Source organism: Dasypus novemcinctus, chromosome 6 (assembly GCF_030445035.2).
Source record: "Dasypus novemcinctus isolate mDasNov1 chromosome 6, mDasNov1.1.hap2, whole genome shotgun sequence".
Classification (NCBI taxonomy): domain Eukaryota; kingdom Metazoa; phylum Chordata; class Mammalia; order Cingulata; family Dasypodidae; genus Dasypus; species Dasypus novemcinctus.
The window spans coordinates 4,142,055-4,156,091 of NC_080678.1; the positions used below are offsets into that span (position 1 = coordinate 4,142,055).

At 52.1% G+C, this 14,037-nt stretch overlaps 2 protein-coding genes across 3 annotated transcripts in view; one reads left to right on the plus strand and one right to left on the minus strand.

Annotated features, from left to right (window-relative positions):
* Nucleotides 1-1,491: 1,491 nt before the first annotated feature.
* On the minus strand, nt 1,492-5,356 carry ZNF511 (zinc finger protein 511). Its single transcript, XM_058298079.2, has 6 exons — nt 5,182-5,356; nt 5,008-5,081; nt 4,409-4,610; nt 4,027-4,151; nt 2,666-2,845; nt 1,492-1,838 (listed from the first exon to the last, which is right to left on the minus strand). Exons 1-6 carry the CDS (start codon nt 5,332-5,334, stop codon nt 1,760-1,762), a joined length of 813 nt encoding a protein of 270 aa, XP_058154062.1. The 5' UTR covers nt 5,335-5,356; the 3' UTR covers nt 1,492-1,759.
* Nucleotides 5,357-5,400: 44 nt separating this feature from the next.
* The window catches only part of TUBGCP2 (tubulin gamma complex component 2), a 47,140-nt gene continuing 38,503 nt past the window's right edge, over nt 5,401-14,037 (plus strand). The window contains exons 1-4 of one of the 2 annotated variants that reach the window (XM_058298083.2): nt 5,401-5,479; nt 5,853-6,035; nt 9,063-9,251; nt 10,028-10,156. In XM_058298083.2, the coding sequence (XP_058154066.1) occupies nt 9,102-9,251; nt 10,028-10,156 (279 nt within the window). In that variant the 5' untranslated portion in view covers nt 5,401-5,479; nt 5,853-6,035; nt 9,063-9,101. Of the gene's footprint in view, nt 5,717-5,852; nt 6,036-9,062; nt 9,252-10,027; nt 10,157-14,037 lie in introns of both variants that reach the window. The other variant, XM_058298084.1, reaches the window with a different exon arrangement.

A 14,037-nucleotide genomic window follows, 5' to 3' on the forward strand; every position in this document is an offset into this window, starting at 1 on the left:
AACCCCTGAATGGCGCTTTGTGCTCGTGCACCAGCTCTCAAGGCAGTCCCTCCTTTCCTGGGAAGTGCATCCCACTCCACATGCTGCTGCTGCAGCAGAACACGAGCACCTGCCCAGAGGCCCGTGACGCCCGTGTCAAGTGAGTTACGAGGCCGGTCTTGGCTGGTCATTTATTTTGGCACCAGCAGCTTCTCCACACAGAAGTCTCACATTCCACCTTTTTGCAGAAGTGAAAACAAACTCAGAATAAAGTCTCTAGGCGGGAAGGAAGCTCGGCTTGGAACCCGGTGTGGCGGCTCACACCGTAGACGGGCGAACGCGCTGGGCTCCTGGTAGAGGGAGGACGCGCAGGCTTGGGGAGGACGGGGCTGCAGGCGAGGCCACTGGGCGCGGGGGGCATAGAACAGTCCTCCCGCAGGCCGGCACTTCCCCGCTGGGTTTTCTCAGAGCCAGAGAAAGACAGGACCCGGCAGGCCTGCCGGGACGGCCGCGGAGGAGCCAGGACGCCTTCCGCCACGGACGCGCGCGCCCAGCCTCCTCTCACAGGACCTGGACTTCAGGTTCTAGTTCATGGCGCGCACTCGATGCCGAATGCTCTCTGCGTCCAGGTGGCCGTGCCCCGCTGCCTGCCGTCCCCGGACCCAGGGCTCTGAGCCTGGCATCTGGAGCCAAGAGACAACCTGCTGCTTCTGGCCAAACCCTGGGCTGAGAGTGAGCGAGAGCGAGGTGGGGCGGGGAGAGCGATCAGGCGCTAAGAAGGTGGGATGGGGAGGAGGCCGCAGACCTCCGGGGCGTGCTGCTTGGTGGGGATAGGGTGTCCGGGGTGGGGGACACTGCAGGGGGTCACCATGCTGCCCGGTCTGGCCCTGGGAGCCCTGGCTTGACCAGAGCTGAGCTGATGGCGGTGTCTCCCGAGACACTGCCTCAGCGTCTTCAGGATCCGGGGGAGGGCGGGCAGGTCCTGCCGGCCGCAGCTCCCCCCCCACCCCCCGCTGCCTTTTCCTGCTGCGGGCCCTGCACCCCTCTGTGAGCCCCACACCCCTCTGCACGCATGTTTTTTCTGGAGCCATCGCTGAGGCACCTACGCCCGCCTGCGCTCTGGGCTCGGGCAGGCCGACCCTGACCCTAACCCGCCCGCCCCTCCTGCCTGCAGGCTCAGCCCAGGCACCCCTTCCTCAGGCAGCCCCCCATCACCATCCCCTCCCCACACCGCCGCCACCTGCCAGCACGCCTGTGTCTGCCTGACGTCGGCTTTGCTCACGGTTGCACCCCCAGTGCCAAGGCCCTGGCAAACGGCCTCTGCGGAGCAGGTGGGGCGCAAACAACACCTTCAAAGCAAAGCCGGGCACTCATGACGGACGCGCGCCCTGCGCAGCCCCCACCTCCGGGAGGCTCTGACGCTTGGTGATTCTTTCTGAGAACAGAACACTAATGGCAGTGACTGCTCGCATCTCTGTCTAGTTCAGAAACACAGAAAAGGCAACAGACCGCTAACAAAAAACATCCACTTTACACGTCTGTACACCGAGCGCCCATGCAGGCCCGGGGGGGCAGCACAGGGCCCGCGGGGCGTCCGGCTGGCCTCCAGCCCGGGTTCTGGGAACTGCTGCTGACGCCCTCGCCGAGCGATGGCCAGGCCCGGCACTCCAGGGCTGCGTGCAGCGCATTTCGGCAGGCGGGAGAGAGCCCTCTCGTGGAACCGTGCCCGAACACAGCCAGTCTGCTAGGAGGCCTCTGGCGCTCACCTGCCTCCAAATCCTTAGGGGTGCTGGTTCCTTTTCCTGGTGCTTTTAAATCCCCGTGACGCGCCTTGACCAAAACATATGGTGGAAGGTATCCTGGAAGGGAAAGAAGTTCACATGAAGCGACCGTGTCTCCATGGCCGACAAACAGCCCCGTAGCGGGGCCTGGAGCTCGTTTCCTTCCTGTTCCAGAACTGCTCCCATGCTCACTGCCTCTGCTAAGTGCTCACCCCTCAGGCCGCGAACAGCGGACAGCTGCCCCCCTGCCTCCAGCTGCCACCCAGGCCCTGGGGCAGCGCCTTCCCAGGCTGTCTGCCGACCCCCTTCCTGGGGAGACCCCCAGACTCCCAGGCACGCTCGCTCTGGAGAACTCAGCCGGGATGGCAGGCTCTGGGCCGAGCACCCAGGGCTCGCATCGTTACCCAGAACGCGATAGGCGCACACTGCCCTCGGCGCCAGATTCCAGGCGACTGCAGCAAGGCAGCCGACGGACACCTAAGTTCCACTTCCATTTCCATCAGTTTGGATTATTTGGTGATTTTTTTCCATTTATTCAGCATTTCCCCCCCCCAATTGAATTTAAATCAATTTTAGCCCAATAAAAGCGCAGTTCAAACTAGCCAGGCAGCCTCATAGGCTATAAATCAAGCCGTAAGATCCAGTTTCTTTATACTTGAGCCTGGGCAGTGATGAAAGGTGGAGGCTTTGCATCTTCAGGGCTTCCAAAAATGGAGAACGCAAGAGAAATTGACCTATTCAAGAGGAACTGGACTCTGGAGCTCTCACCCCAGGAGAGCATCCCACTGGCCCCGGGCACTGGCGTCTTTTGGTAAGAGCTCTGGCTCACAGCCAGACCCAGGATCCTGCCAGGAAGCCAGAAGCCTCACATGCAGGGCATGTCACACAACAGGGAGCCCACTGACCTGTGGCTGTACGCCCGCCTCTCTGTGGGTGCCGGCACGGCCTGGCTCTCACTCAGGGCGCCTGGAGGGGTGGCCCCGAGCTCCTCAGCACAGACTTCCATGGCGTCCCCTTCTGACTGCTCGCCATCGCCCCCCAGGGCTTCAGCCGACACAAGCGCGCGGGGCCCCGGATCCGCTAGGCTGAAGCGGAGACAGCTGTGAGGGCGGCTTCACGCGGGCGTCTGCCCCTCAGCCCCCAGCCTCCCAGAAGTGAACTCGTGAGGAAGAGACTATTTCCAAAAGTATTTTCTTACTATGTTGACACAGTCTAGTTTTATAGTGTTAAGTTTCAGGTTAGCAGGAAAGAAGAACAATTAGAACAAGGTCATAAGTAAATGTTTACACAGTAAACATGATGTTTCATGGACACAGATATAAAGAATAATAATGTCTTAAAAAGTTGCATTTTCAGGTACCATGTGGTAAATACCTACCAAGCCAAGTATCTTTTCATGACAATTGTAAGAAACTTACTAAAAACAACAGCAGGCTATAAAGTATTTGGAGTACACCCCTTCCACACTGTCCAGAAATGCCTCCCGTGGCAGTGTAGAATTTTTTCCCTTGAATTACACCCAGAGAGGAGTTACGTTACGCACAAGTCTTACAAAGTCCCGTAGTTACTTTATCGAGAATAGCAAGGTACTCTTTAGGGAAAACGTGTTACTCTGAAGAAACTCAAATCAACGTAATTTTTAGGTGATTATTAAGGTTCACCTTAAGATCAGTTAATAAAAAAAGGAGGCACAAAAATGTAACAGTTACTAACTATTCCTGCAAGAATTGCCCCACATCATGTGCCAGATGTCTTGTGCACAAGCCTTCAACACTGCACTCTGCAAGACCACGTGGCGAGTAAATGCTTCCCTGTGAACTTGCACTGACAGGAAAATGAAAGACCAGAGGGCCCCAGGGGAGGGGAAGGGGCTCAGAGGCTGGGGACCACTCAGGCCCAGCTCCAGAGGCTGATCTCCAGTGTCAGTGACCGTATGGTGTGGGTGGGAAAAGCAGCGACGCACCGAGGTCCTGGGCCAGCGTCAGACACAGAAGGAAATCACGCCCAGCACCCCCTCCTCTCCTGCCTCACAAGGTGGAGCCTGAGCAGCCAGGGGCCCACCTGCCTGCCCTCCCGTCAGCCGCGGGGCCTCATGCCTGTCCAACCCCTTTGGGCTAACAGCCCCCGTTCAATGGCATGCCGCTATAGCCAAGGCCTCTACGTCCTCAAAGTCGCTGTACTGAAGGCGGTAAAAGGCTTTTCTTGGAACGAGTGACCATGCCCTGAAGGGCAGTCGTGCAGCACACGCGCCTGGCACTGCACGCACCCTCTGCTCTTTTTCGGCTTGTCGAACCGGAAGTCTGCGGGGTACAGGTGGAGCCGCACCATGTGGTCCTTCCGGGCAGCGCTGCTCTTGAACTTCTCTGTGCAACCTTCCACCAGGCACTGGTACTGAAACAGAAAGGGCACCCCACCACCGCGGCGCTGCCAGCTCCTTCATGCACCCAGTGTGCCTGGCTCTGCAGGGATATGTGGCCCAGGTACCCAGGTGGAAAGGGTCCCCTCTTGCCTTGTCCCCAATGGCCTGTGGGCTGGGGAGGACGCTGACCTCCACGGGTCTCAGACCCACCGGCTACACCAAGCAGCACGGGTGCCAGCGCTTAGCACGGCCGGAGCTGACCTCTCAGCGGGCACAGGGAGCCACTCACCATGTCCTGCCTCTCGGACAGGATTTGGAAGAGCGCGTCGTGCCACTCCAGGATGTGGCTGTCCAGCAGGTGAGCAGAGGGGAATGCGCGTTTGCAGAAGGAGCAGGCGTGTCTGTGCCGCGTGTGGTAGTGGTGCTCATAACCCTCCAAGGTATCAAACACCTGGCAGCAGCCGGCGACCTGGCAGGTAAACTCAGGCACCCTAGGTGAGGGAAACAGGCCTCACAGGGACGTCACTCCGCCCCTGGCAAAGAGTCTGAACTAGCCTCTCTGGCAGCGAGTCACTAAGTAGTCCAATGAAGCTTTGCTTGTTCCTTTTGCAATCTCAAGCCTTAGCTTTTTAGGAATAAAGTCGGCTTGGGCTGGACAGTGGAGAAGCCGGCCGGATCGAAGCTGGAGGGGGGTGGTCGGGGCAGCTGCACGGCAGGTGCCAGGAGGGTTAGGAAGCTCGGGGGGGCGCGGCCCGGCTGGGTCAGGGTCATGCGGGGGGCTCTGGACAGGGACTGCTCTGCTGGGGGCGGCGGGGGCTCAGGGCTGCCGCGCGGGGCCAGGAGAGGGCCCTGGCGGCAGGGGGGAGGCCGCGGGGGCGGGGCGCTCACCTGGGCCTCTCGGGCGCCTCGGCCACCTGCGTGAGCACGTCCTGGAGGTAGAGGTGCCGCTGCACGTCCCCGTCCTGCCCGAGACACGCGCCGTGGGCGGGGTCCGCGCCTCGCCGCGCCCGCCGACCCGCGGACACACGCACACCCGCACCCACACGCACTCGTGCCGCGCACCTCGAAGAACTCGTGCTCCCGCGGGAAGCGCACCCGGCGCGCCGCGAAGCGGAAGGGCGGCGTCCCTGCCGCGGGGTCCCTCACGACGGGCAGCGGCTCGGCCGCCCCGGGGGCCCCGGCCAGGCGGGCGCGCAGCCCCGGCGGCAGCTGCATCGCTCTGGGCTCCCGCCGCCCACCTGCCGGCCACCGTAGGGAGCCGGGCGGGGCGGGCCCGGCCTTGCGCGCATCACTTCCGGTGTCGGCGCGCCTGCGCGCTGGGGCTGCGGCGGGCGCGGGCGGGCGCGGCGCGGGCCCTGTGGTGAGTCAGCGGGCGTAGACCCCCGCCCCGGGCCCGGGCCTGCACGAACCCCTGGCGCGGGCGCGGCGAGGCCCTTCCTGCGCGGTCCTGCGTCGCGCGGCGGCTCCTCCGCCGCCCCCGGCTCTGGGCCGGCGCCCCTCGCCCCGGGGCCCCCGCGCCCCGCCGGGCGGACGGAAGCCGTGCTGCGGAGCCCGAGCCGACCTCCGAGTGGCCCCGCGACGTCGGCCGCCGGCTCAGGTGCCGAAGCCCGGCTCCGGGACCCCGGCTTCCCCCTCCCACGCCCGGGCCCGGGCGGCGCCCGTGGCGCTGGGTCTCCGCGGAAGGCCTCCCCCGGGGTCCGCGGCGGCCCCTGGAACGTTTTTGTTCTCTCCAGACCACCGACCGTGCTGAGCCAGACGGCTTTGGGAGGTTCGCGTTTATCGCAGCTCTTTGCTTAAAGGCCGTAAGAGATTTCCCGTTATCGTGGCCGTTGGACCCTGCATCTCAGCCTGCCTCTCCGGGCTCCCCCGTCCGCTCCGTCCCCGGCACGGGCTGGTTGCCGTGCCAGTTGCTCAAGGTACCTGGTGAAAAAGTCAGACGTGGTCTCCACCTCCCTGGAGCTTACAGCCTAGCGGGAGAGAGATTTTTAACTGACTGAACAGTTATCTGATTAAAATGGTGATACCTGATGTCTAAAAGAAGCACAGGGTGCCAAGACCGACACAGTGACTTGAATTCCCTACCCCCAAAATGTTTCATCCTTGAGCAGGACTTATACATGCAATAATAAGGAAAGGAAGTGCTGTTTCTTTAAGAGATTTTTCAAGAAATTAATACAAAAATGTAATTGGCTAGTAAAAATGGCATAACTTAGTTAAAATACAATTAAAACCTTATTTGTCACTTCAATCTGAAATTCAGGGTTTGTTCCAAATCCCCAACAGGTCATTTTTGGGCCTAAGGAAAGCTTCTGTTACAGACCCAGGCTTGGCCTCTCATCCCCTGGTCTCTCTCACGCTGAGGACCCTTTTATTCTGTTTGTAGAAGCATTAGAGCTCTTGAAATTTTTCACAAGTTGTAAAATAACGCTTTTCAAGCCTGTTGGTGCAGTTAGTGTTGCATTCGCAACAAAGACTCTTTCGTGTCCCAGTGCTGTAGTGGAATGTTCTCTAGGAGTGTGTGCCCAGCTCCACGGCGAAATGTGAAATTGCATTCTCCACACTCGCATTTTTCACACTCAGTGTTTGGAGGAGATGAGTAATGCTAAGTCATGAAAGTCTGTATTTCTTCATTTGTTGTGAGTAATAAAGCTAAGAATTCAAGAGCATGAAAAGGTCAAGTAGACTGTTATAATTAGTCTTTAAAGTAGTGTTTTTCACTGGAGAAGCTAATGGTATTTTTGATGAGAAAGTTGTGATTTTTAGCTGGTCTCTTGGCCACTAATTACCAAGAGCACCCTTTCACTGCTGACCAAAAGTAAAGGCTGCCCCTTGGCACTCCCAGGGTGGTGCTGGCTGTATTTGAGAACCGCCTTCTGTTGGAAATCCTTCTGGTGAAAATCTGTTCCCCAAATCCAGGTAGCACAGCAGGCTCCTTGTAGTGTTACTGTTTGTAACGTAGGATGTCTGTGTTTGTATTCCTACCACAAAGGCAAAGTTTCCTGAAGGTAACTTTTTAGTGAACAGTCACTTGGAAGATCTTTTTCAGAAGTAACACTCTTTGCCTGCTTACTTTGTTTCAGTGGCAAGCAGCTGTACTTGCCATCTTGCATTATAACCTGGAGTCCTTGAGAAGCCTTGAAGAATGTGGATAAAATTGGTGGCCCTGAGTCTAAAGATGGTGTCAATAGAAAGGTTTTCTGTCTTGCATGTAGTGTGCAGTGCCTTGTGCAGAACTCTTGTGATCAGTAATAAGGGAATTAGGATGTTGTCAGTAAGTCATTCAGATCGAGTTTTCCTTTTTTGAAACCAGTTGTTTTCTCAATAACGGAATGAACATTCCCAGGTGGTCGGCTCTATGTAGAAGCAGCAGCAGCATTTTTTCCTACTTTGCTGACAGTGATAGCTCCAGAACTTACTGTGCGGACGCTTGGTGCTTCATAAGAATTATCTTATTTAATCTTCACAACTCTGGGTAGGCTCTGTCACTCCCCCCTTTCACACGAGGCCCTGAGGTTGAGAGGCTGAGAAAGGACACGCGCCTCGTCCAGGGTCCATCCGACAGCTGGGAAGTGGCCTCGTCAGTGTTCAGCCTCTTGCGTACCATGCTTTCCTTTTAAAAAGAAAGCGCTCCCTGATTCACCGTGCGCTGGGAACTTACCAGCTCTTGTTTATTTTTCCACTTTGATTTTTGGAGATGCTCTGCCCCAACCAGTATTGGGTATTTATGTCCTGAGGAAGCGCTTTCCATCAGACAAAGGAGAGTCTCAAGGTAGAGTTCTAAGTTAGTAGTCGTTTGTAAATTTGCACATCACTGGAGCGTGTACTGTTTTCTGCTCCGGATGTGTTGTTAACAGTGGCTTGTCTTTCCTGGCGTGTCAGCACTTGTGGTTCTCAGCCTTTTTGGGTCCCAGGACCTTGGAGAATCTGTTAAGAGGCCCTCAAAATTCAGGCAGATGATGCTGCATTTGATTTCTGAGGGTGATTGTGTTAGTGATTCCAAGTTAAGAACCCTTGTATTGGTAAATTGGAATGTGAAACTTGTGCATTTTGCCTATGTTTATGCTTGGGGTCTAAGGCTAGTTGCCTGTGTTTGTCCTAATACCCTTTTCTCAGCACTCGTGACAGGAACAGCTAATTAGCCTAGCCATCGAGGGAGAGTGGAAGTGCTGAAGCAGTTGCTACTCTCCACTTGGTAGGGTAGTATTTAGGCTTTTGACCCCAGAAGACTCTATTTCTAATGGTCAGACCCAGTCAACAGAGCAGACTGAGCTGAGGTGGGCCCCTCCCAGCTCCAGGGCTTAGGAAATGTAGGAAAAGCTAATTCAGTGCCTCCGTGCACAGTCAAGCTCGAAAGCAAGCAAAGGGGACATCCCGGGTATCAGAGTGGACGGCTCATGTGTGGGTGGAGCTGCAGAGACCAGCTGGGGTTCAGAGCCAGGAGTTTGCGCAGAGGCTGGGTGGGGACAGGAGCAGTGGCTTAGGCTTATACAGTCATCCAGGGGCCCCTTAGGGCCAGCCCTTGGGTCCCCACAGCAGGGACTAGGAAGCTCAGTCTGCTGGCCCAGGGGCACACCAGAGCTGCCCACCGCTGGCCCAGGCCACGGGCAGTGGAGTCACCAGAAGAACGAGACCCCAGGCTGGAGCCAGGGAGGCTTGTCTGGATTCCCAGAAAGCACCCCACTGAGGATAAACTCACAGTCAAAAACTCAAACCACATGCGATGAGTGAGGGAGGGGCGGCGGGTGGAACAGTTCCACCTGGGAACGAGGCCCACTGGGTGGAGTGGTCAGAAGGTAGCTGCTCTGTCGGCGTCTGCATAGGGCAGGCGTGTGCAGGGCTGGGCCAGGCCAGGTGACGATTTGGGCAAAAGCCTGACCTTGGCCTAATCAGATCCGTTTTCAGCCTACTCACGGGTTTTCACTTTGCGAATGGCTTACCTTTAGGAGAACAGGCGGTGATGCTGGAGTCTCGGAGCTGAAACCATGAGTGAGTTCCGGATCCACCACGATGTCAACGAGCTGCTCAGCCTGTTGCGTGTGCACGGCGGGGATGGGGCCGAGGTCTACATCGACCTGCTGCAGAAGAACAAGACCCCCTACGTGACGACCACCGTCTCTGCGCACAGCGCCAAGGTGAGCACCGACTGGGGCCGCCCTGCTTTTAGAACGCGCCTTCTGGCCAGGCGGCCCTGACAGAGCCGGGGATGAGGCAGGCAGCACCCACCGAGCGCTGTGACAGGCCATGTACCTCTCTAAGCTGCCGAGTCCTCGCAGGAATCAGCAGGTCATTGGGTCTTAGCAGCTCCCATCACTCACCCCATTTTACAGATGGGTAATTGTAGGCTCAGAGAGAGCTGGGCGTTGTGCCTGCTCCGTGTGACATCAGAACCCTCACTCTTAGCCCCCACCTTCCCCAGGTCCCAAGAGGAGGGAGACTTTGGGGCATATTCACTCCCATGGGTAAAAGGAGCTCTTGGCATGAACCATGTCGGAATTCCATTAATGTATCAGTTATTTATCCAAAGAGCATATAATCGTAAATTACAGATCTTTAGAAAAAATCTGACTTTCAATTTGAAATCCATCTTCAGTCATTTTAAATGGCTTATACTGGCATGAAGGCAATTAGATTGAACAGAATGGGGAGTTTGGGGACCCCCTGGTGTACATCTATTTTATACAAGGGGAGCTTGAGAAACGAGTGAGTAGAACTGGACTCCTGAGGCTGAGCATCACAGGAGACCCCAGGGGGACAGAGTCCAGGGTTTGAAGTGAGGGCACCGACCACTGGGAAGGTAGGAGAGGCGCTGTGAAGGGGTGAGGGGCTGAGTGAGGGGTGGAATTAGTCTTTGAGCGCCTGTTAAGTGCTAAATTAGCGTCCTTAACTCCCTCGTGTTTGTGCCTTTGAGGTTAAAATAGCAGAATTTTCTCGTACTCCGGAAGATTTTCTGAAGAAGTACGATGAGCTGAAGTCTAAAAACACCAGGAGCCTGGACCCGCTGGTGTACCTGCTGGCAAAGCTCACAGAGGACAAGGAGGTATGTCTTGGCGCTGGCCTTGGCAGCCACCTGCTGCTTGTAGAGAACAGTGCTGATAAAGAACTTTGTCTTGGAAAGTGTTCCTAATAGAGCTTATGTTGTTGAGGTTTATTCTAATTATTTTTTTTTCCATTTTAAAAAAAGTTTGATTGGAATGTATCATTCATACACGAACATACGTAAACAATAAGTGTATGGTAAAAGTTGTGAACTTATACAGTAGACATGCCCACTGTCATTCAGGGCTCCCATGTGTCACTTCCACAATACCCTGCATTGTTGGGAACGTTTGTAACAAACTGTGTAAGTGTAGCCTAAGTATTACTACTGACTATAGTCTGTATCTTTCATTTCGTGTATTGTTTCCCCAACCCGCCCTATGTTGTTGTTGTGGTTGTTCATAAATCATACAGTTTATCTAAAGTGTACAATCAGTGGCATTGGATATAAAAAGAAAGCCGTGCGTTCATCATGTCCGTATTAGAGCATTTTTATTACTCCAACAACAACAACACCACTAGCAGAGCAGGTGTTAGCTCAGTGGTTGAGCACACATTTCACATGTACAAGGTCCTGGGTTCAGTCTCCCGTACCTCCTTAAAAAATGCAAACCAACCAGCCACTAGCGTGTCCATATGTTAGTGCTACTAAGTATAAATTCATTGATGTGCCTTCACCATTTCTATTCACTTACAAACATTTAAAAACAAATTTTACCACTTTTGCACAGATTAAACCTCAGCTTTCCATTCTCTAACCACATTCTGTTCTCTGGTGACATATTCTAGCTTAACTCCATGAATTTACTAAGTTTATTTAGTTCATAATTGTGAGATCATACAATATTTGTTCTTATGTGCCTGGCTTACTTCACTTAGCAGAATGTCCTCCAGGTTCATCCGTGTTGTCATATGCTTCACGACTTCATTTCTTCTTAGAGCTGCGTTTTACTCCATTGTATGTATAGACTCCAGGTTGTTTGTTCATTCATCAGTTGATGAACACCTGAGTTGTTTCCATCTTTTGGCAATTGTGAATAATGCCACTGTGAACATCAGTGTGCAGATGTCTGTCTGTCTCTCCGCTCTCAGATCTTCTGAGTGTAGTAGGGGTGTTGCCGGGTCACAAGGTAGATCTTTATCTGTCTTCCCTGAGAATCACCAAACAGACCTCCACAGCAGCGATCCAGTCTACATTCCCACCAGCAGTGAGTGAGCATTCCTCTCTCTCCACGTCTCTTCCAATACTTGAAGTTTTCTGACTTTTTAATAGTGGCCATTCTTATAGGTGTGAAATGATACTTTGGTTTGCATTTCCCTAATAGTCAGTAATATTGAACATTTTATCATGTTTTTTTGCCATTTGTATTTCTTCATTAGAAAAATGTGTATTCAAGTTTTTTAATTGGGTCATTTGTCTTTATTGTTGAGTTGTAGCATCTTTTTATATATCATGGATTTTAGATCCTTATTGGATGTGTGCTTTCCAAATATTTTCTTCCATTAGGTAGACTACCTTTTTACCCTCTTCACAAAGTCCTTTGAGGTGCAGAAGTGTTTAATTTCGATGACTTCTCATTTACCTATTTTTTCTTTTGTTGCTCATGCTTTGGGTATAAGGTTTAAGAGACCTCACCTACTACAAAGCTTGTAGATGTTTCCCTACATTATCTTCTAGAAGTTTGATAGTCCTGGCTTTTATGTTTAGTCTTTTTTTTTTTAAGAATTATTATTTTTCCTTTCTTTCCCCTCCTCCCCGTTGTCTGCTCTCTGTGTCCATTCGCTGTGTGTTCTTCTGTGTCTGCTTGCCCCTTGGCAGCACTGGGAAACTGCATCTCTTTTTTGTTGCCTCATCTTGCTGCGTCAGCTTTCCATGTATGCGGTGCAACTCCTGGGCAGGCTGCGCTTTTTTCATGCAGGGTGGCACTCCTTGCAGGGCATACTCCTTTGGGACACCTCCACGCGGGGGCAGCCCTGCATGGCACGGCACTCCTTGCGCGCGGCAGCTCTGTGTGTGGGCCAGCTCACCACACGGGTCAGGAGGCTCTGGGGATTGAACCCTGGGCCCTCCATATGGTAGACGGATGCACTATCAGTTGAGCCATGTCTGCTCCCTACGTTTAGGTCTTTGATCCATTTTGAGTTGATTCTTGTATAGGGAGTGAGATAGGGGTCCTCGTTCATTCTTTTAGTTATAGACATCCAATTCTCTGAGCACCATTTATTGAAGAGACTGTTCTGTCCCAGAAAAGTAGATTTAGTAGGCTTATCAAAAATCAGTTGGTCCTTGAGGGGAGGGTCTATTTCTGAACTCTCAGTTCAGTTCCATTAATCAATGTGTTTGTTTATTTTTTTAAGGAGGTACCAAGTATTGAACCCAAGGATCTTGTAAATGAGAAGCAGGCACTCAACCATTTGAGCTATATCCGCTTCCCCAGTATGTCTGTCTGTATGCCAACACCATGCTGTTCTGACCACTGTGGCTTTATAATACACTTCATGGTCAGGGACCACATGAGTCCTCCGACTTCACTCTTTTTTTTTTGATGATGTTTTTGGCTATTTGGGACCCCTTTCCCTTGCAAATAAATTTGGTAACGGACTTCTTTTTCTGTAAGTAGGCTTTTGGAATTTTGGATGGTATTGCATTGAATCAATAAATTTTTGTCTTCACCATGTTTAGCCTTTCAATCCATGAACACAAAATGTCATTCCATTTGTTTAGATCTTCTTTCATTTCTTTTAGCAGTTTTCTGAATGCAGATCCTTTACATTCCTGGTTAATTTAACTCCTAGATATTTGACTCTTTTTGTTACTATTGTAAATGACACTATTTTCCTTGATTTCCCTCTCAGCTTGATCATTACTGGTGTATGTAGAATTACTACTGATTTTTGCATGGTGATCTAGTATCCTGCCACTTTGCTGAACTCATTTATTAGCTGTAATGGCTTCCTTGATCTATCAAACTTTTCTAAATATGGGATCATATCCTCTGTGACTAGTGAGAGTTTTACTTGCTCTTTTCCAATTTGGATGCCTTTTATTTCTTTTTTCTTGCCTAATTGCTCTGACTAGAGCTTCTAACGCAATATTGCGTAATAGTGGTGACAGTAGGCATCCTTGCCTTGTTCCTGATCTTAGAGGGAAACTCTTTCAACCTCTCCCTGTTGCTGACTGTGGGATTATCATATATGCCCTTTTTAAGTTGAGGAACTTTCCTCCTGCACCTGTCTTTTGAATTGTTCTTATCAAGAAAGGATGCTGAATTCTGTTAGATGCATTTGCTGTGTCAATTGAGATGATCTTTTTGAGATGTATTTTTTCCCTTCCATTTGTTAATGTGGTGTATTAATTGATTTTCTTATCTTGAACCACCTTGCACACCAGGAATAAAACCCACTTGATTGTGGTATGTTGTTCTTTAATATGCTCTTGGATTTGATTTGCAAGTATTTCGTTAAGAATTTTTTACATCTGTTTATTAGAGAGACTGGTTTGTAGTTTTCTTTTCTTGCAGTTTCTTTATCTGGCTTTGGTATTAGGGTGATGTTGGCTTTGTAAAATGTGTTGGGTAATTTTCCCTCCTTTTCCTTTTTTTTGGAAAAGTTCAAACAGGATTGGTATTATTATTCTTGAAATGTTTAGTAGATTTCAGTTGTGAAGTCATCTGGTTTTTACTTTGTTGGAAGATTTTTTGTTGAAGATTTCATTTATTCCCCCCCACCGCCGGCCCCGTACCCCTGGTTGTCTGCTGTCTGTGTCCATTCACTCTGTGTTCTTCTGTGTCTCCTTGTATTCATACAATTTCTCATAATGCCCTCTTATGATCCTTTTTATTTCTGTGCTGTCAGTTGTAATGCCTCCCTCTTCATTCCTGA